This window comes from Phlebotomus papatasi, chromosome 3, assembly GCF_024763615.1.
Source record: "Phlebotomus papatasi isolate M1 chromosome 3, Ppap_2.1, whole genome shotgun sequence".
NCBI classification, from domain to species: domain Eukaryota; kingdom Metazoa; phylum Arthropoda; class Insecta; order Diptera; family Psychodidae; genus Phlebotomus; species Phlebotomus papatasi.
The window spans coordinates 31505129-31521617 of NC_077224.1; the positions used below are offsets into that span (position 1 = coordinate 31505129).

The following is a 16489-nucleotide window of genomic DNA, read 5'->3' on the forward strand; positions in this document are numbered from 1 at the left end:
CTTCAGTACAACAATTTTATTAAAATATTGTCTCGTAGCGCGCACGTCTCTAATAAAGAGGGCTCTACTAAAAGAGATTTCCAATTTAGGTATTTTTTTTTCAATTGCCTCCATTTTTAGATAACGCCAAAGCTAACCTACCATCTTTGAACAACGCTTACTGCTCAAAGTGGTTCTTATTTACCTGCGTTAAAATATTTATATTCTCATTTGAAGTCTAACATGATATTTTCGTACTTTAGTAAATTTTCTTTAATACTTTTTTTTGTTGTATTTCTATAGACGCATTTTTATTTGATATTCTAACATCCAAAAACACATTTTGTATTCTCTTTAGTTTTGTAACAATTTTATTTTATTCGCATCAATTGATTTATCCTAAATTGTGTTATTATATTAAATTGAAATGTTACATTCCTTGTATCGCATTCATATAGTCTAGTGGGATTCTTATTTACTAATATCATTAAATTGTTTACTATTTGATAAATTTATATGAAGTGCCAGAAAATGGAAATTTTCCAACATTCATATTTAAGTCTCTACACACATATACTCACAATCTTAAAATGTTTAATGAACAATTTCTTTTTATCTTTATTTTGTTTGTGTCTCTAAGAGAGCATCATAAGTAAAAGTTTATTTATCATGTAGATTCATGTATCAGAATTATCCATGAAACTGTCAAAGTGATAAATGTTACAATTTTCAGTTCCTGTGATAGATAAAAGTTCTACCATGTTGTCCCTGTAATTGAGAGAAAATGAGCTTTCGCGATTCATATTCAAAACTTTACAACGTGAAATTAAATTGATACTTTATATTTCTAATAATTAAACATTAAATTGCACACAATATTGTGAAACTCAACTACAGTGCTGAATATGATTTTTATTATAACTACTCGATTGTTCTGTAACTCTATCAATACTTTTATTTTAAAATCCAAAATCATAGGATTTGAGCAACGAACGGGAAAAATAATTTGCAAAAAAAATTAAAGCTTTAATGACTTATGGGAATACGATAAAGGTTAAATTGTGAAGAGGATATTATATAAATATCTTTCCATTTAATCTTGATTCATTTCATTTTCTGGAAAACTTAATGTTAATTGATTCACTTCTGATATAAGGGATGATTAAACTCAATATCTGTAGTGGCCAAAGACATTTAATTTGACATGTTTACCCTTCAATTCTGAGATAAAAATGACTTAAAGTTGTAAGCAAGATTTTTATGATCAAATTTTAAAGATTTCTTTTCCAAGATTAAGTTTAATGGTAATTCTTCATCTATTTCAATCTGCCTCAAAATATTTTTTTAATGTACTTTCCGTCAGTTTTAAAATTAAAGAAAATTTAGCGATATTTGGCATTCCTATATCACCTCCGTTATTATTAATTTAGTTACATTTTATTTAAAAACATTATAAAGAAATTTGATAATTTAAAATTACAGATCTTTTTCAGGGAATATAAATCAGCCTTTAAAAGTAGATTTAAAGATTTAGCACTCAAGAACTTATCTCAGAATTGAGGTGTTATTCCCAATGCGTGGTATAATTAGGTAGTAATTCTAGCTGTTCTAATTCCATCCAGGATAAGATTCTATAAGCACTCGACGGTGTCGCGGTGTCACAAAACAAAAACAAAAAATGTGTTGAAAAACAAAAAAAAATTATTTAAAATCGCTTGAAATGTCAAAATATTCGAAAATAAACAAAAATGAGCTTTTGAAGAGAAAGATTTTAGGCGCCAAAAGATAGGCAAAAATGCAGCGGTCTAAAGCCCGGTGGGGGATTTTTGTGTCAAAATGGCGGTTTCGAAATAAAATTTTTATTTCAAAACCGCCATTTTGACACAAAAATCCCTCACCGGGCTTTAGACCGGTGCATTTTTGCCTATCTTTTGGCGCCTAAAATCTTTCTCTTAAAAAGCTCATTTTTGTTTATTTTCGAATATTTTGACTTTTCAAGCGATTTTAATTTTTTTTGTTTTTCAAGAGATGTTTTTTTCGTGAACTTTTTTCAAAAAAGTCGAAAAGCAGGTGAAATAGGGACACGGTATCGATCACTTTTCCGAATGTATCGTTTAATCTTTATTAGTATATGGTCGAATTGTTAAATAGACATCCTTAAATAGAAATAAAGAAATAGTCGAAATAGTTAAATAGAATAAAGTTGATTTATAGAAAAATAAAAACTTGGGATATTTTCTTAATTTAGCAACAATATTGGCATAAAATCCTGCGGTAGGACGGTTTTGATATAGAGGTTGGGTGCCCCATCTCCTCTTCCTTATAAAGTGTTCGTCACCAGGCATAAATATTAACTTTACCACTCTTTAACAAATTCCTTGATTGTAAAACACTGTGTGATTGACGTTTGAAACGTTTCGAAATAAAATAGAAAGTCTTCCAGACTATCTACTTTAGTTAGAGCACACTTGGAGAATTTATAACAGAGGGTGGAGAAAATTTATCTCAGAAATGAACCACTAGGGGAGATTTCCCGAGACTCACCGGTGCATAGTACAGAGGAGTGCATTTCGAAATCCCCCCGTATAGGAAACGCCTCAAAGTAGAAAACAAGGACATGTTGTAGACTTTGGTCTCCAGAGAAATTTGGCTGGATACTAAAAAGTCGTGATGACTATAGTTTCTAATTTTTCCAACCTGGATGAAATCCTGACCACTAGTCCTGGCTACATTTGACAAAGTTTTAAAGTTTGATCATACTCAATACTTTACAAATTTGTTTTAATTTTTTACCGATTGAATAGAAACACTAAAGATGTTCTATAAATAGAATTTTAATCTTTGTCAAAGAATAGAAAAAAAAGGTTTCAAAGTTCGATTTGAAAACTCATTATAAAACATTTAGAAAAATATGATAGATAAAATCCATCGTTATATAATATAACAGGATTTAAAGAAAATTAAAAAAAAAAACCTGAATATGAAAAATGTTTTTCTAAAAATGGGAGGAAAATGCTTTTGTAGAAGAAAATGGGCTTGAGAGAGGGTAGGCAGTTATTTATGACTTATCATTTGACAATAACCTGGAAATTCTGAAGTAATTTTTGTAACTATTTATCCTAATTTCAAAATTTCACCAAATGGCCTGAAATGGGACTAGTAAACCCTTACGTCAAGAGTGTCCACATCCATTAGCTACAAATAATTGCCATTTTCTATAAATTCACTTCCAAAGAGATAGCTATTGATTTAGTTAATGGCAAATTCCAGCACTTGTAGAGGAATATTGCGATACTCCCTGTTTTTCAACTGTATACCATGCCTTGACTCGTACGAGGGACGGAGTATCCGATGCCTGAAGTCGCTGAGGTGCCAAAAGCTGATGCTGCGGCGTTTGGGCGCGCCGTGGCTGAATCAGATGTGGTTGTTGTGTCGAGCAGGATACAGTGTGACGTCGCGGAGGCCGTGGAGGATCCAGGAAGTGAACTGAATTACAGGTGCTGGATTGTGCAGGCGATTTTCGCACCGTGTTAGTGAGACACGATGCTGATGCCGAGGCCGCAGCTCCATCGCCTGCTGATGGGCTGGCTTCGGGTCAGAAGGATCCGTCGAAGACGGCCATTGAACGTGAGATAGCTTCGTCGTTTAGACAACAATCCAAAAACTCCTCCAGTGTCACAACACCATCACCATTTACGTCCATTTTCTTAAAAAACAAAAAAATAGAAGAAGAATATGAGAGATATGAGTTATGAGAATATAAAATTTTTGAAAAGTGTCCCAGAGTATGAATTCTGTGATTGTGAGTTTATCACGTGATAATTCCACCAATCTGAGTGAGATCGTCTTATCTAAGTGTTTCAAAAGACTTTAACAAATATTATCAGGTAAATTCTAAATTACCGTGAATGTTTCACGTGACACTTTATATGAAAAGCTTACAAACAAAACGCAATCTAACAGATGTGAATTTACCAGGTGAAAAACCCACGAATTCCAGCATTCAACCTCAGGGATGAATAAATATAAATAAATAATGAAAGTATTGCATTATGCCCTACGCACAATAAATTTTGTTTTGTAAATATGTTTTTGATATTTCTATGACAGTAAGTGAAATCTAGACCTAGTCATCTCGCTCACTCATATAGACATTTACGAAAATAAGTTTACAAAACAAGAATTATTGTGTGCTAGGCATTATCCATAATCATAAAATATTTTCTTATAAGCATTTATCATGTGAGTTTAACTCTTTAAAACAAAAGAATTGGAGTAAGGTTTGTTGGGTAGACATAAGGGGCTATATATACAACCTAGGTGTCTGCGGCCCACAGATCGTACCATACTCCCTATTCAATCTATCTAACCCTTTAAAAATGAAATTTTCGCGCATCTCGAATAGATTCGAGCAAGAACCCCCAATTGCAAGCACTTCATGGTCCCCTGTAAAGAATCTAAGCTACCATAAGCTTATCTGAGCTTATCACTGATCACTTTCTGTTTTAAATGGTTTGAGTACAGAAGGCAAACAAAAGAAAAAAATCATTGAAATCGGTTAATAAACATTAGAGATAGAGTCCGGTCCATTTGGATATAATAAGGGTCGGGGTACATTGAAGTGGAGTTGAAACGGATGGAGCCTATCTTTAGAAAACTCATAAACACCGAAAATACAATTCGGTCAAAACATTTTTAAAATTATAGCTCACGTCAGTGAACATCGAGTGAAGAGTGCGACCCATCGTTAAAAAGGTCTCACCTCAGCTGCAATATACTAAAATTTAAAGAAAAGCCAGTTTTCAAAATGTCTCAAAATGGTCTGAGGGGGTAGTTTTGAGAACACCAACTTCTAGCCACCCATCGACATTTAGTCTTTTCCGAAAACCACTTATCGATATCTCATTCCGTTGCCTCTCAAGAAGTGGTTATACGACGATGGATGGACGGACGGGACTCGTGAACGTCCTGAAATCGATTTTTAGAGCATAATACGATATTCGTGATCTATGAGTATCACAACATGTACATAGATCTAAAATCTGAACGAAATCTGACGAGGTCGCATTTCACCTTGGATCACAAAATCTGAGATTGTAAAGTATTTCAGCTAAATGTCTTCTTCGTGACATTCAGATGCACCGGAAGAAATTCAAACTCAGAACTGCGAGGGGCGAGTCGGTCGAGTTAGAGATGTCTTAGCCAATTAACTGACTGGACGCTCTAACTTATTGCTCCCCGAGATTTTCAATGAATAAATCATAACTAATTTTTATTAGAAATTCCATTGTATAACTCTTGAGATATTTTAGGTGATCTTTTTAGTGAATCAGTTCAAAGTTAAAATTGGTTGTGAACCAATAAATTCAAAGCAAATTACGCGCTGAGAAAAACTTTGTAAAATGTTCAAACTCGTGAGCACAGACTCACTCCAAGTCCAACTCTTTATGAGTTGGACATTTTCAAGAACTTAATTAATATTTAAAAAAATGTTGAAATAAGACATTTGTAGTATGAAAGAGTTTGAGGATTACGCAAAACTCAGACGTTTTGTTAACCCTTTTAGTTATTAAGCTTCGAAAGTTTGACAAAGTTTGAAAGCCAATCTGCGGACATTAACAAATATTGTGTGGATTATAGTTAATGGGATTGTAAAAAATCTCACTTAATATATCACTTCCTCAGCTTTACAACCTTATTGATGATCAAGGGAAGTTTTAAAAATCAAAATTCATTGTCTCACTAAAAATATTACAGTTGTAGACATATAGAATCGTCGTTACCACTTTTTCGAGAAGCCACCACAAAAACGCGATGGTGGTGACAAGTACTATAATTTGAGTTCGCTATTCCATCGAGGTGATAAAGGGGGAATTACGACGAGAATTGCTGGTGGCGAATGATGTGAAATGAAAGCTATACTGACATAAATCTCACGAGTATTTGCAGGATTTTTTGATTATGTGCAAGCTATTACATGGAGAATGAAATTCTAGCACATTTTTCTCTCATCCCCAAACTTAACCACAGTACCACATCTGTTGTGTACATGGTCTGCCGTGTTTACTGCATCAATGAAAGCTTCAGCTCTTTTTTTTTTGGCAAAAGTAACACATTATGCATAACATGATGATTTGTAAATTGTTTTGCTCTACTTCACATATCCCAGAATTATAGATAAATGGTTTATATTACTTGTGCAATTACGATTATTTTTTGTACAGAATCGAAAATGTGTTTAATTAAAATAATAATAATAAGACGAGAATAACGAAGATTAAAATCAAAATGATTTATTAATATATTGAAATTTGCTAATGCTTCTTGATCCGTGGATGAATATTCAAAACAGATCTGAGATATTTTATAAAATAAATTTTTCAAACATCAAATATTGGTCGCTTTATCGAAATCTTTGCAGAAAACCGCAAATTAATATATATTCTCGTTCTCTACCTATGGACGGTCAGAAAATATATTTTTAATAAAGTTTGAGTCTGATTGAATTGTGCCGGTCTCTCGTTGGAGCACAGAATCTGATATATTTAAGAACTTTAAAAAAAAATTTTGTAGCATTATGTGCACAAGAAATGATAAATATTTTTAGGGATAGAAAGTGAAGTAAACATAGAGTGTAAGAATAACTTCCTATTTATTGTGCTGGTTGGAAAACGGGAAAAATGTATGTCCCAAGTGTTCTTCTCCTAAAATTTATATGGATGTTTCAGGATTTCCGACAAACAAATCACCACCCGTTTCCAATCGCTGGGGACCATGCACAACTCTACTGACCACCATTCGAGCACGTATAGCCATTAGCCAAACGACCAAATGTCCGTTTCCTGGCATTGTCGATACATCAACTTAGAAAATCACTAAACGAGTTGACGCGATTGAACACTTATTCTATCTATACAATACTAGTTTTATTGCGATTGTGTTGTAAAGTACTAAAAATGCGCCTCACCTGAAATATTCGGTCTACCTTCTCCCTAATTCTATCCTCTTCTGATGTTGCTGTGGGATCGATTGGTAAATGACCAACAAGATCGTAAATGGCAGTCGCTATATCAGTCATTTCCTCTCTGGTTATAAATCCATCCCCATTTATGTCGTACAAAGAAAATGTCCACCGCAACTTTTCCTCGAGGGATCCTCGTGATAGTATTGACAATCCCTGCACAAATTCCTGAAGAAGATAGAAAATATTATTTGTCAATAGTCTCTAGAGAGTTTGATGATGGAATGAATATCAGACATAATTTATCTGGGACAAGGAAAATTTATTATTTTCTCAAAGTAGGAAAAAAAAAGATTTATTATTTTTGGTATACCCTTTAACAAATTTATTGGACTTTCTTTCAATTCGGACGATAAGAGTTAAATGTGACTAGAAAATGTTCCGTATAGTAAATATGACAATAAATTCATTTATGTCCTTAATTTCTGCGAAAATAAAATGAATAATATTTCATTAAACATTTTTCACTATAGTTTTCATTATAAAGTATGTCGAGTTCACGAGCGCTCTTTTAAAATTTCTTTTTTGATAGAATATAAATTGCATTTCAGAACCAAACCATAAAGAAATACATTACATATAATTCAAGTATATAATGCTTTTTTTATATGTTGTTTATAAACGTTTCTTATATTTGTTCTAACGCGACTAAAGTACTTAAGAACGGATTATAGAAATGTATAAATCAAAAGGTTTCAGTCAAATTTAACTGCCATGTTTTAGATAAATCTGAAAAGACCAGCAACACTACGAAATAATCTCAATAACTTAAACGGGTGGCAAAGCGTTGTAAAATGCTCCAACTCGTGATTTAGATGCCGTACCTCAATGTACTTTGGCATCATCGTTTACCGATTCACAAATACTTTTTAGTGATTTATAAATCATTCAAACTTTACTGTTCTCAAGCGCTTCTGCAAAATTGACTTTTCTTTGTATTGGTTCTTGTCACAAAACGACTGTGTGGTGGTGTTAGAACACGGCAAAGACTGAGGAAAACAGTCGAGACCGCAACCAAAAAGAAGAAAATTCGACAATGCAGAGGTATATTTAAGAACAGTAAAGTGCTAAGAAAAACATATTAATTTTTCATTGGAATAGCACCATTATTCCCTATTTTGTGTATTTTTGAATTTGACAATTACTTAATAAACCCATTCATTACCATGGTATTATACATCATACGCAAATTGAATGATTTTTAGATGATTTATTTCTGGGCAATTGATATTCGAATTTCTGTCGGGAATGGATTTTCAATTGCTTTAGTCCTTCAATTACTTGGGAAAAATAGTCCGACAGAGATGGAAACACATTTTGTTTTTCTCTTCGCGAAAAGTCATGCAAAATTTTTGCTCAAAATGGTGGAATGAAAATACGAAATCCCGTCGAATTTGTTAAAATTGGCATTCATCCTCTGCCCTGATTTGAATTCTGATTGCCAATTTGTTTTTTTTTTGTGGTTAGTTACTCTATCGAAATCAATAGAGTTTGTAATGAATTAATGTACAGAATTTAAATTCAGCGACCGTTAAGATGCATGTTTGAGAGAGGCTCCCCGCGCCTCCATAATAGATAAAATTTTTTTCTTTTTAATAAAATCATCTATTAGTCTGTAGGAATATAATTCCAAAATATGAACATTCTATTTTAATCAAGTATTTCTACATTGAGAGAAATCCGAAAAAGTTAAAATAACATTCCGGAAATGTTCATTTTACCCTGCAGTATTGATCCGAAATCGGTATAAATATTACCCTTTTTCATGTTAATTTTACCCTTAAAAAGGTGTAAAATTAACATTAAAAAATGTTGATATATTTTTACACCTAAAAAGTGTTAAAGTTATGAGAAAAAAAAGTTAATCGCACCCTCCTTTTTTCTCAGTGTAGTACATTGACTGAATGGGTTCATGTAAAAAAAACCATAAGATTTTGTCAATTACTCAATTTTGGTAATTATGCAAACGGTAGACTTTTTATACATGCTAAAACTTATCTGAATTTGAAATTAAACTTGCAAAAGGTTAAACTGCCCAACACCTCCCTAAAATTTTACCTAATTTATCAATTTTATAAAATATTTTCTTTGGAATAAAATGATGTCAAAATCAAATGTTCCTGTTCAGGAGTGGTTCTAAATGAAAGAGATGTAAAAGTTGATGGTCGAAAAACATCGAAGAGATTTAACAAGGAAAAATTGACATAGTGTGATGAGGGTTAGCATGGAGCACAGAATTTATCTCTTGAATTAGAAAAGCACCCAATTATTCCTTGTCACCCGGATGACCTAGTTTGTTCTTGTATTTCTGGTTTTGCGCAAAAAAAAAGTATGATCACGTTTCTGACTCCGTTCCCATTTCGATATATGAAGCAAAAATCTCTGTTGGTTTCATATAATTTGACTTTATATTTTCTTCATTTTTTTTCCACGACACAAATGACCAGTTTTTCTTTCAAGGAAACCTTTTCGTCAAGAAACACAACATCTCTCCTGACGCAAATAAATAATAGATAAATGGGGTCACAGATCTTGACATGCAGTGGTAAAGAAGCCGGAGACTCGATACAAGAACTCTATACTTTTGAGATATATTAAATAAATGGGGTAGATTTGTCGCCAAAGGGCTTCTCATATTTCTCTCTTCCTCTTTCACTTTGCCACCCCATTGCTGCCTATGCTTGAGTTATTTGATAATTGAGAAATCTCTCGTAGTAATTTGTGCCTTAAAGCGCATCTAATGTATATTTCAAGAGGGCAATATTTTGTTAAATGACATATAATTATTTATATCACAGTCATTAAATAGGAAGAGATTGTTAGGTTTCATCAAATATAAATGAAAAGACTATATTTATTATTTATAAAACAAGTTAAAATTTTCATTAAAATTATCTAAATTTTCAAACTTCAATAACGATTGATTTTCCAATTCAATACGAGAAATATCTTTATTGTGAAACATGCTAATATAAATTTATCTATTTCAATCATTTCATATAAATAATTTGCATTTCATTTATTTTAAAAATTAAAATATATCCAGTATCTCACCTCGAAACTAACTATTCCACTTCGGTCTTGGTCCAACGTATTGAAAACATAATGCGCATACTGTCCGCTATTTGCTGAAATATAAACAATAATATATATTAATCATCAATAGTGCATAAAGCCATTAATACTAAAAGGTTTTTTTTCCTAACTAAACTCTCTTTTCGACAGCTTTGTCCCTTGTAATTAATGCATAAATAATTGCACGTCGTCGTTTCTACAGTGTAATTTCAGTAGAAAACTTTATATGTTACATAGAATACTTTTTGTTATCCTCCAAGTCAACGGAAGGAACGACAAAGTATAGCCACACATGCTCCAATTTATTTCACAGCACATAGTATTTATACAAAAGAGCACAACACTTCCGAAGAGGAAATTTGATAGCTTACTCTACTATGTATATTTTTTACAGCTGAGGCAATTGTATAAAACATCTGTGAATTCGAAACTTAGACCATTTATAAGCAAAATATAAGACTTAGTATGCATCAGTTCAATGCTTTCTCTATATTATATATAATATATAGTATATACACAGAAATACACACTCATTATATATGTAGGTATATAATATACAAGGGTTAGGACCGTCATATCTCGTGTTTTGAGTGTATCGTATTTTCCTACGGACCGAATAAAATGAAAGCTCATAGTGGGTTATTTTCTAGATTATTTGTTTAGTAAAATATGAGAATTCTTCTTCATTACGGCAGTCATGATTCAATTTTCCATTTTCCCTCTATATATTAATCTTCTTCAGAATTGCGAAATTTTTACAAGGGGATTTTTTTGCAGTTTAGCAAAAAAAAAATGCTGAAGGGATGTCAGCCAAGGGTGAGAGCGTAAAAGCGTTTCACAAGAAATAATGCTGACTGACGACGTCCTTAAGCAAAAATATATATGTATATAAAAGTCGCAAAAACATTTTCTACAACTCCTCAGAACGACAATCTTACAGTGAATTTAATCCATTTTGAGAAAAAAAATAGAATATGGTATTGTATCGCAGTACATACATAAAAAAAACCAACGTCTGACCTAATAAGTTTCTCATAGAAAATTCCATGATGCACTTTTATAAAAGTAAAATTGACCTATATTTAAAACGTTTACCCTTAAGGCGAATAGAGATAGAGCTTATACTTAATATCTCAGAACTTACTATCGCAGAATTTAAGCAAAGAGAAAATATTTGAAAAGGGTGATCTGATCATGTATACTAACTTTGCGAAATGCTCGAACTCGTGACTTATGGCCTCTACACATTGGGAGCAATTTTTGTCAAAAATTGCTTTTTTGAAGTTAATTCCCTGCAGCGTTATAAACGTCAAATTTCTGTCAAAAACTCAATTTTTGACGAAAATAGCTCCCAATGTGTAGACGCCTTTAAATTCTATACCCCAAGGTCGGTTTGGCATCATTCATAAGAAAGAATTTGATAAAGCTTTCGAGGAATTTACTTAGTTTTGTCTATTGCATAATTTGTTTGTAAGTTTACCGGTTTAGAACGGATTTATAAATCACTCATAAGTGCATCCAAGAAATTTTAGGATCCTAAAACAACTGAATTTTGGATATAAATTAATTATCGGCTTATAATCGGTTCATTACTGGTTTAGAACCGATTTGAACCAATTCAGATTTGTGTTGTATATGTATGTGTATGATCAATGTACCATCAATTCAATCAAAGAGTTTACACCGACCATCAAAGAAAAAAGATTGCTTTAATAAAGAACGATCCCGATACTTGTCAAGAATTCTAAGATTTTTCCAACGAGCCCAAAAATAACCCCATTTCGGTTAACAATATGTTGATAATTTTCTTCTAATACTTAATTAATTTATTCTTAAATGAGTTAAGATCTCTTACACGATTTTTTTCTTAAATTTGATTTATCTTTATAGGGTAGGTGAGCCAAATTTCGGCATAGTTGCATGCAAGCGTCAAAGTCTCAAGTTTGAAATGTAATATTTTAAATTCAAATTGATTTTTTTATACTTTCTTCCCAAAGAGTATTGCTTGGAACCTTGTAAAGAGGTTACCGTCTTTATATACTATAAAATTATTCTTAATACATTTAATGAATGAAAATATAAACATAGCTTTGGTGCCTTATTTCGGTCACCTTCATTCTCCACTTGTAAAAATAAAAGAATCAAATTGATCCAAATTTGATCCTTTTATTTTTACCAGTGTCATAGTTCCTTGCCCTTCGAGAATTATTCCAATATCTTTTTCACGTCATCTCGTATGTCGAAGCTACATTTTTTGTTATTCTTTTGCATTGTATAATCTCTAGAGTACGTAAAATCTAAAAGTTCATGGAAATTCGAGGAACAAAAAAGGTGGCTGAAATTGCAAGCTGGCCGTAATTTGGCACACTTACCTTACACTAAATCGACTAAACCTCATTGGTAACACCTCCACGTATTATTTTCTCACACTCAATTAAACTACAGCAAAGGGTGTATTTTTCTAAGCTGATTGTGCCAAGTTTTGACTCGTTTACACGGAATTTGCTTTAACAACATGTTTGAATTGGTTCCAAATTGCTATAAATCGGTAATAAAAATTGGAAGTATGCCGATTATGCTTGGCTGATTTTCGTTCTGTCCTCAGTTCTATAAATCGTTTTTCTAAACCAAGATTAAAAATGTTACAATGAATACCGATATCCACATAGTTCGCGAAATCTTAATGAATACTTCTTCCCATTTTTGCTTACATTTTTTAATTTTCCCAAATGGTATTTAATTTAATTAATATCACACCATTATAGTCGAACTGTGCTGTCTAATTGCTTAAAGCTTAAAAATGTTCAAAGCTCTAGCCAACCAGCGCTGTTGATAATAATACGTACAGTACATTTATAAATTAGCACCATACCGTAAGTGCGCGTGAATTTGACACCCTCCTGTTTGTAAGCTTTTCTTTAATTCTAATGTTTAAGAACGATTCTCACCGATCAGACATGGTAGATCGGATCAGTATAGAGCATCCTTAAGTTCTAGAAGAACTAAGGAAAAACTTACGAACAGGAGGGTGTCAAAGTCACCCGCAGGGGACAAAGTCACCAGAACTTATACGCGCTTCAGACCTAAGACTTAGCCATCTGGCTTAACTCCTCTAATTCCTTATCAGGCACGATTTTTTAGAAAATTGTTGTTTAGGATTGGATTATAAGGACAAATGATTCATTAAATTTTTTAAAAGTCAATGAAATTGCTTGTTATTTAGTTTTTTGTGACCCTCGGGTACTGGGCTAAACCTCCAGTATGAAGCTGACATTACGGTAGTTTTTAAAATTCTTTTTCTTAACCGGACAATCTAGCAAAAAAATGTTATATTAAAAAAATGAGGATAGCATATGCAATTCTAAGGAAAAATGCCAGCAATATGAAACATAAAGAATTTCTCATTATCCTTTAAGGATATTTAAAAGACACCATCTGGATGGAGAAGTAAATGATCACGGGTGATACATTTCTACCATCTAAATGAGAGGAAAATGTTCTTCCTCGGGAGTGCTATAAAAGATAATGAAATACGAGTTGAACACAAACAATTCTTGGAATTTTTTTTGCGTTCATCCTACTTCGCAATCAAAAGAAAAGAATTCTGACTATTTAATTGTTCATTAATTCATCGTTGCAATTAAATTGAACAGGCTTGGACCTCTCCTTACATACAATATTGTATATATATTTTCACGAGATACTACACATCATTAGCATTTAGTAAGGGCTTTAGATGAAACAATTTGGCAACTAATTGCCTTATCACTCATGTCATATACCAATTCTGGAGAGGGAATTGATGTTACTATAAACTTAAAGTGCTTCTACTAAATTACTTTGTGTGTGAAATTAAATAATTAAAATTTTCCTCAGCGTATGATTTAGTGTTATTCAAATTGATATTGAAAATTATTAACAAATTAAAAGCCAAACGATCTAAAAATGTGATCACCTTGCATTATTTAAAGTAAATATTTAAGGGGAAAAATTTCTTAATTACCGTACAAACCTGCCTGAGGGAAGAATTGTGAATAGAAGACTTTAAATGTGTCTTCCCGAACTACTCCAGTTGGACATTCAGCCTGAACGTAATTGAAAATTTCAGTTCAATTAGTAAGATGTAGATGCTTTTGAAAGACACTGCACGTTACCTTGAAACCACGATAAATTCGTTTAATTTCAGCTTCGGAAAAACGTGTTGCTCTGCATAGGGCACTTAGTGAATCTGGACGATATCGTGGTGGTGTTTCCAATTCCTCTAGTTCAGAATCTGCAGAGAATGTGAAGAAAGATACTATAATGAATTAAATGTTTCACTGATCACCCCTGCGGGTTAAAGTACAATTTCCTCTTACAAAAAAATGTTCATGAAAAATGGTCTCAAAGAAGATTAAAACGTTAGAGGAGAGTTTAGAACATATTTTATGCTGTTATAGAAAAGTTATATGTAGCTAAAGCCAAAGTTCACTCAATATTCAACAGAAGGTCGTAGATAATGAAAAATAAATGTTGGTGAACTAAAAAGCCCTCTGCAATTAATTTTCCCCCAAATTGAGTTTGTACACAATTCACATGGGAAAAAAATTGGTACGACCTATGCAGCTTACAGTAATTGTGATTCTTTTATCATTGTTTTTATTTCATGAACCAGTGTAAATGTCGAGTTTGACCAATGTACATTAATTTAGAATTGATTTTTAATTAAAATGAGAAATTCGTTATTCTTCTTCAATCAGGCTGGTAAATATTGGGCAATATTTTGGTAAATTTGCAAGTAGAATTGAAATTTGATATGTATATAAATAAAATGAAAATCAGACTTCAGCTTCACACACACTCTCGTTTCGAACACTTAATATTGTTCCCATATTTCTTTAATGAATCTGACTTAATTTTTTCAAGAAATATGTGACTTAAGACCAGATTAAAGAGATAGATAAGTCAGATATTCATTAAAAAAAAATATGGGATAAACTATGAAGTGCTCGAAGCCAGAACGTGTGTGAAACCAGAAAGCCTTCCCCTAAATTTTAAATGACTAAAAATACTAAAATATATTCTCGACAAGAGTAATTTTTATGTTAATTTTGACTAAAATCATATATTTACTGCTCATTTTGAATTATTTGCAGATCAATTTAATTTCTTTTCTCATTAATAAGCTAATTTATCAACAAGAGATGTTCATCCTTAGTCAAATACCTTCATCCAGTTTTTTTTAGGAAACATCTTTTCATTTGTGAGATAATTTTTAACGCTTTATATTTTTAGCTATATTGATGAGTGTTGTTTCTCTAAGAAAATCATTCGAAAGTCACTTTAAAGAAAATAGTCAGTTTGAAAGTCAGTTTAAATATCGGGCATATTAATTTCTGTTAATTTTTTACAAGGAGGTCAAATGAAATCTAAATCCTATTAATGTACATATATCATATTTCTCGTCATATTATATCTTCACAAAATCTTTCAGTAACAACGCACCTTTCTTAATATGATGTTGTAAAAATTAGTTACAAACTAAAAACTTTTGGACACTGACTAAAATATTCTAACACAATTTTTTTTGGAACAATTTTTTTTTAGAACAAATATGTACCTGAAGAAGATATTTCTTTGTTCCAATATTTTTCTTTACGGTTTTGTTACGAAATATAGTGACAATTGAGTTTAAGTTTGCTTTTAGAAAGGTTTTGATGCGGTGGAATAGCTACAAATTTGAGTCGAATTCGTTTTATATAAATTTGTTCCTAAAGGTTGGAACCGATTATAGACATTTTGTTCCCATTGCCAGGTCAGGAACAAATTTGTGTAATTTAAAAAAATTCATCCGTTTCGTATTACAGTTAAGGCCTATAGTTCAGTGAGATGGGTTTCGGTGACAAAAGTTCATAAAGAACATCAAATAGAAGTCAACTTAACGGTATTTTACACAGACGCGTGCATTAGAAAATCATATGAGAGTGCTGGCAGCAGGAGGGTAAGGAAATCTCGGGAAGGTCGAATTAAAAAAAACAGTGGCGTCCAAAACAAATTTGGCGTCCTCCTCGCTTCGATGATGGCTTTCGGAACAAATTCGTTACTAATACTGGGTGTCTTTTTGTTTCTCCTAGAAGGTACAAATTTGTTCCAAAAATTTTCGGTGTCCATGGACGAGCCAATTTTTGAAACAAATTCGTTACTAATTTTAATAAGTATCTTCTTGAGTTTTGTATAAAGTAATAAGATTGTGCAAAAAAAATTTGGGTGTCCGTGGACGAACTAATTTTTGGAACAAATATGTGCCGCAATTTTTTTACCGTGTAGAAGTAGTTTTCTACCTTTTTCTAGAAACAGAAGTGTTCGAGTTTCATACAATAAATTGGTACTGAAAGTTCCTATTATAGGCGTTTCTTAACCATTTTAAGAACTCTT

General features: G+C 32.2%; 1 protein-coding gene across 5 annotated transcripts in view; it reads right to left on the reverse strand.

Moving 5' to 3' along the window:
* Positions 1-2743: 2743 nt before the first annotated feature.
* The window catches only part of LOC129805284 (Kv channel-interacting protein 4), a 91482-nt gene continuing 77736 nt past the window's right edge, over positions 2744-16489 (reverse strand). For 3 of the 5 annotated variants that reach the window (XM_055853099.1, XM_055853098.1, XM_055853102.1), the window contains 5 exons: positions 14230-14348; positions 14079-14160; positions 10055-10128; positions 6947-7168; positions 2744-3685 (listed from right to left, as the gene is read on the reverse strand). In XM_055853099.1, coding sequence (XP_055709074.1) covers positions 3575-3685; positions 6947-7168; positions 10055-10128; positions 14079-14160; positions 14230-14348 — 608 coding nt within the window. In that variant the 3' untranslated portion in view covers positions 2744-3574. The remainder of the gene's footprint in view (positions 3686-6946; positions 7169-10054; positions 10129-14078; positions 14161-14229; positions 14349-16489) is intronic. The other 2 variants (XM_055853103.1, XM_055853101.1) reach the window with 1 other exon arrangement.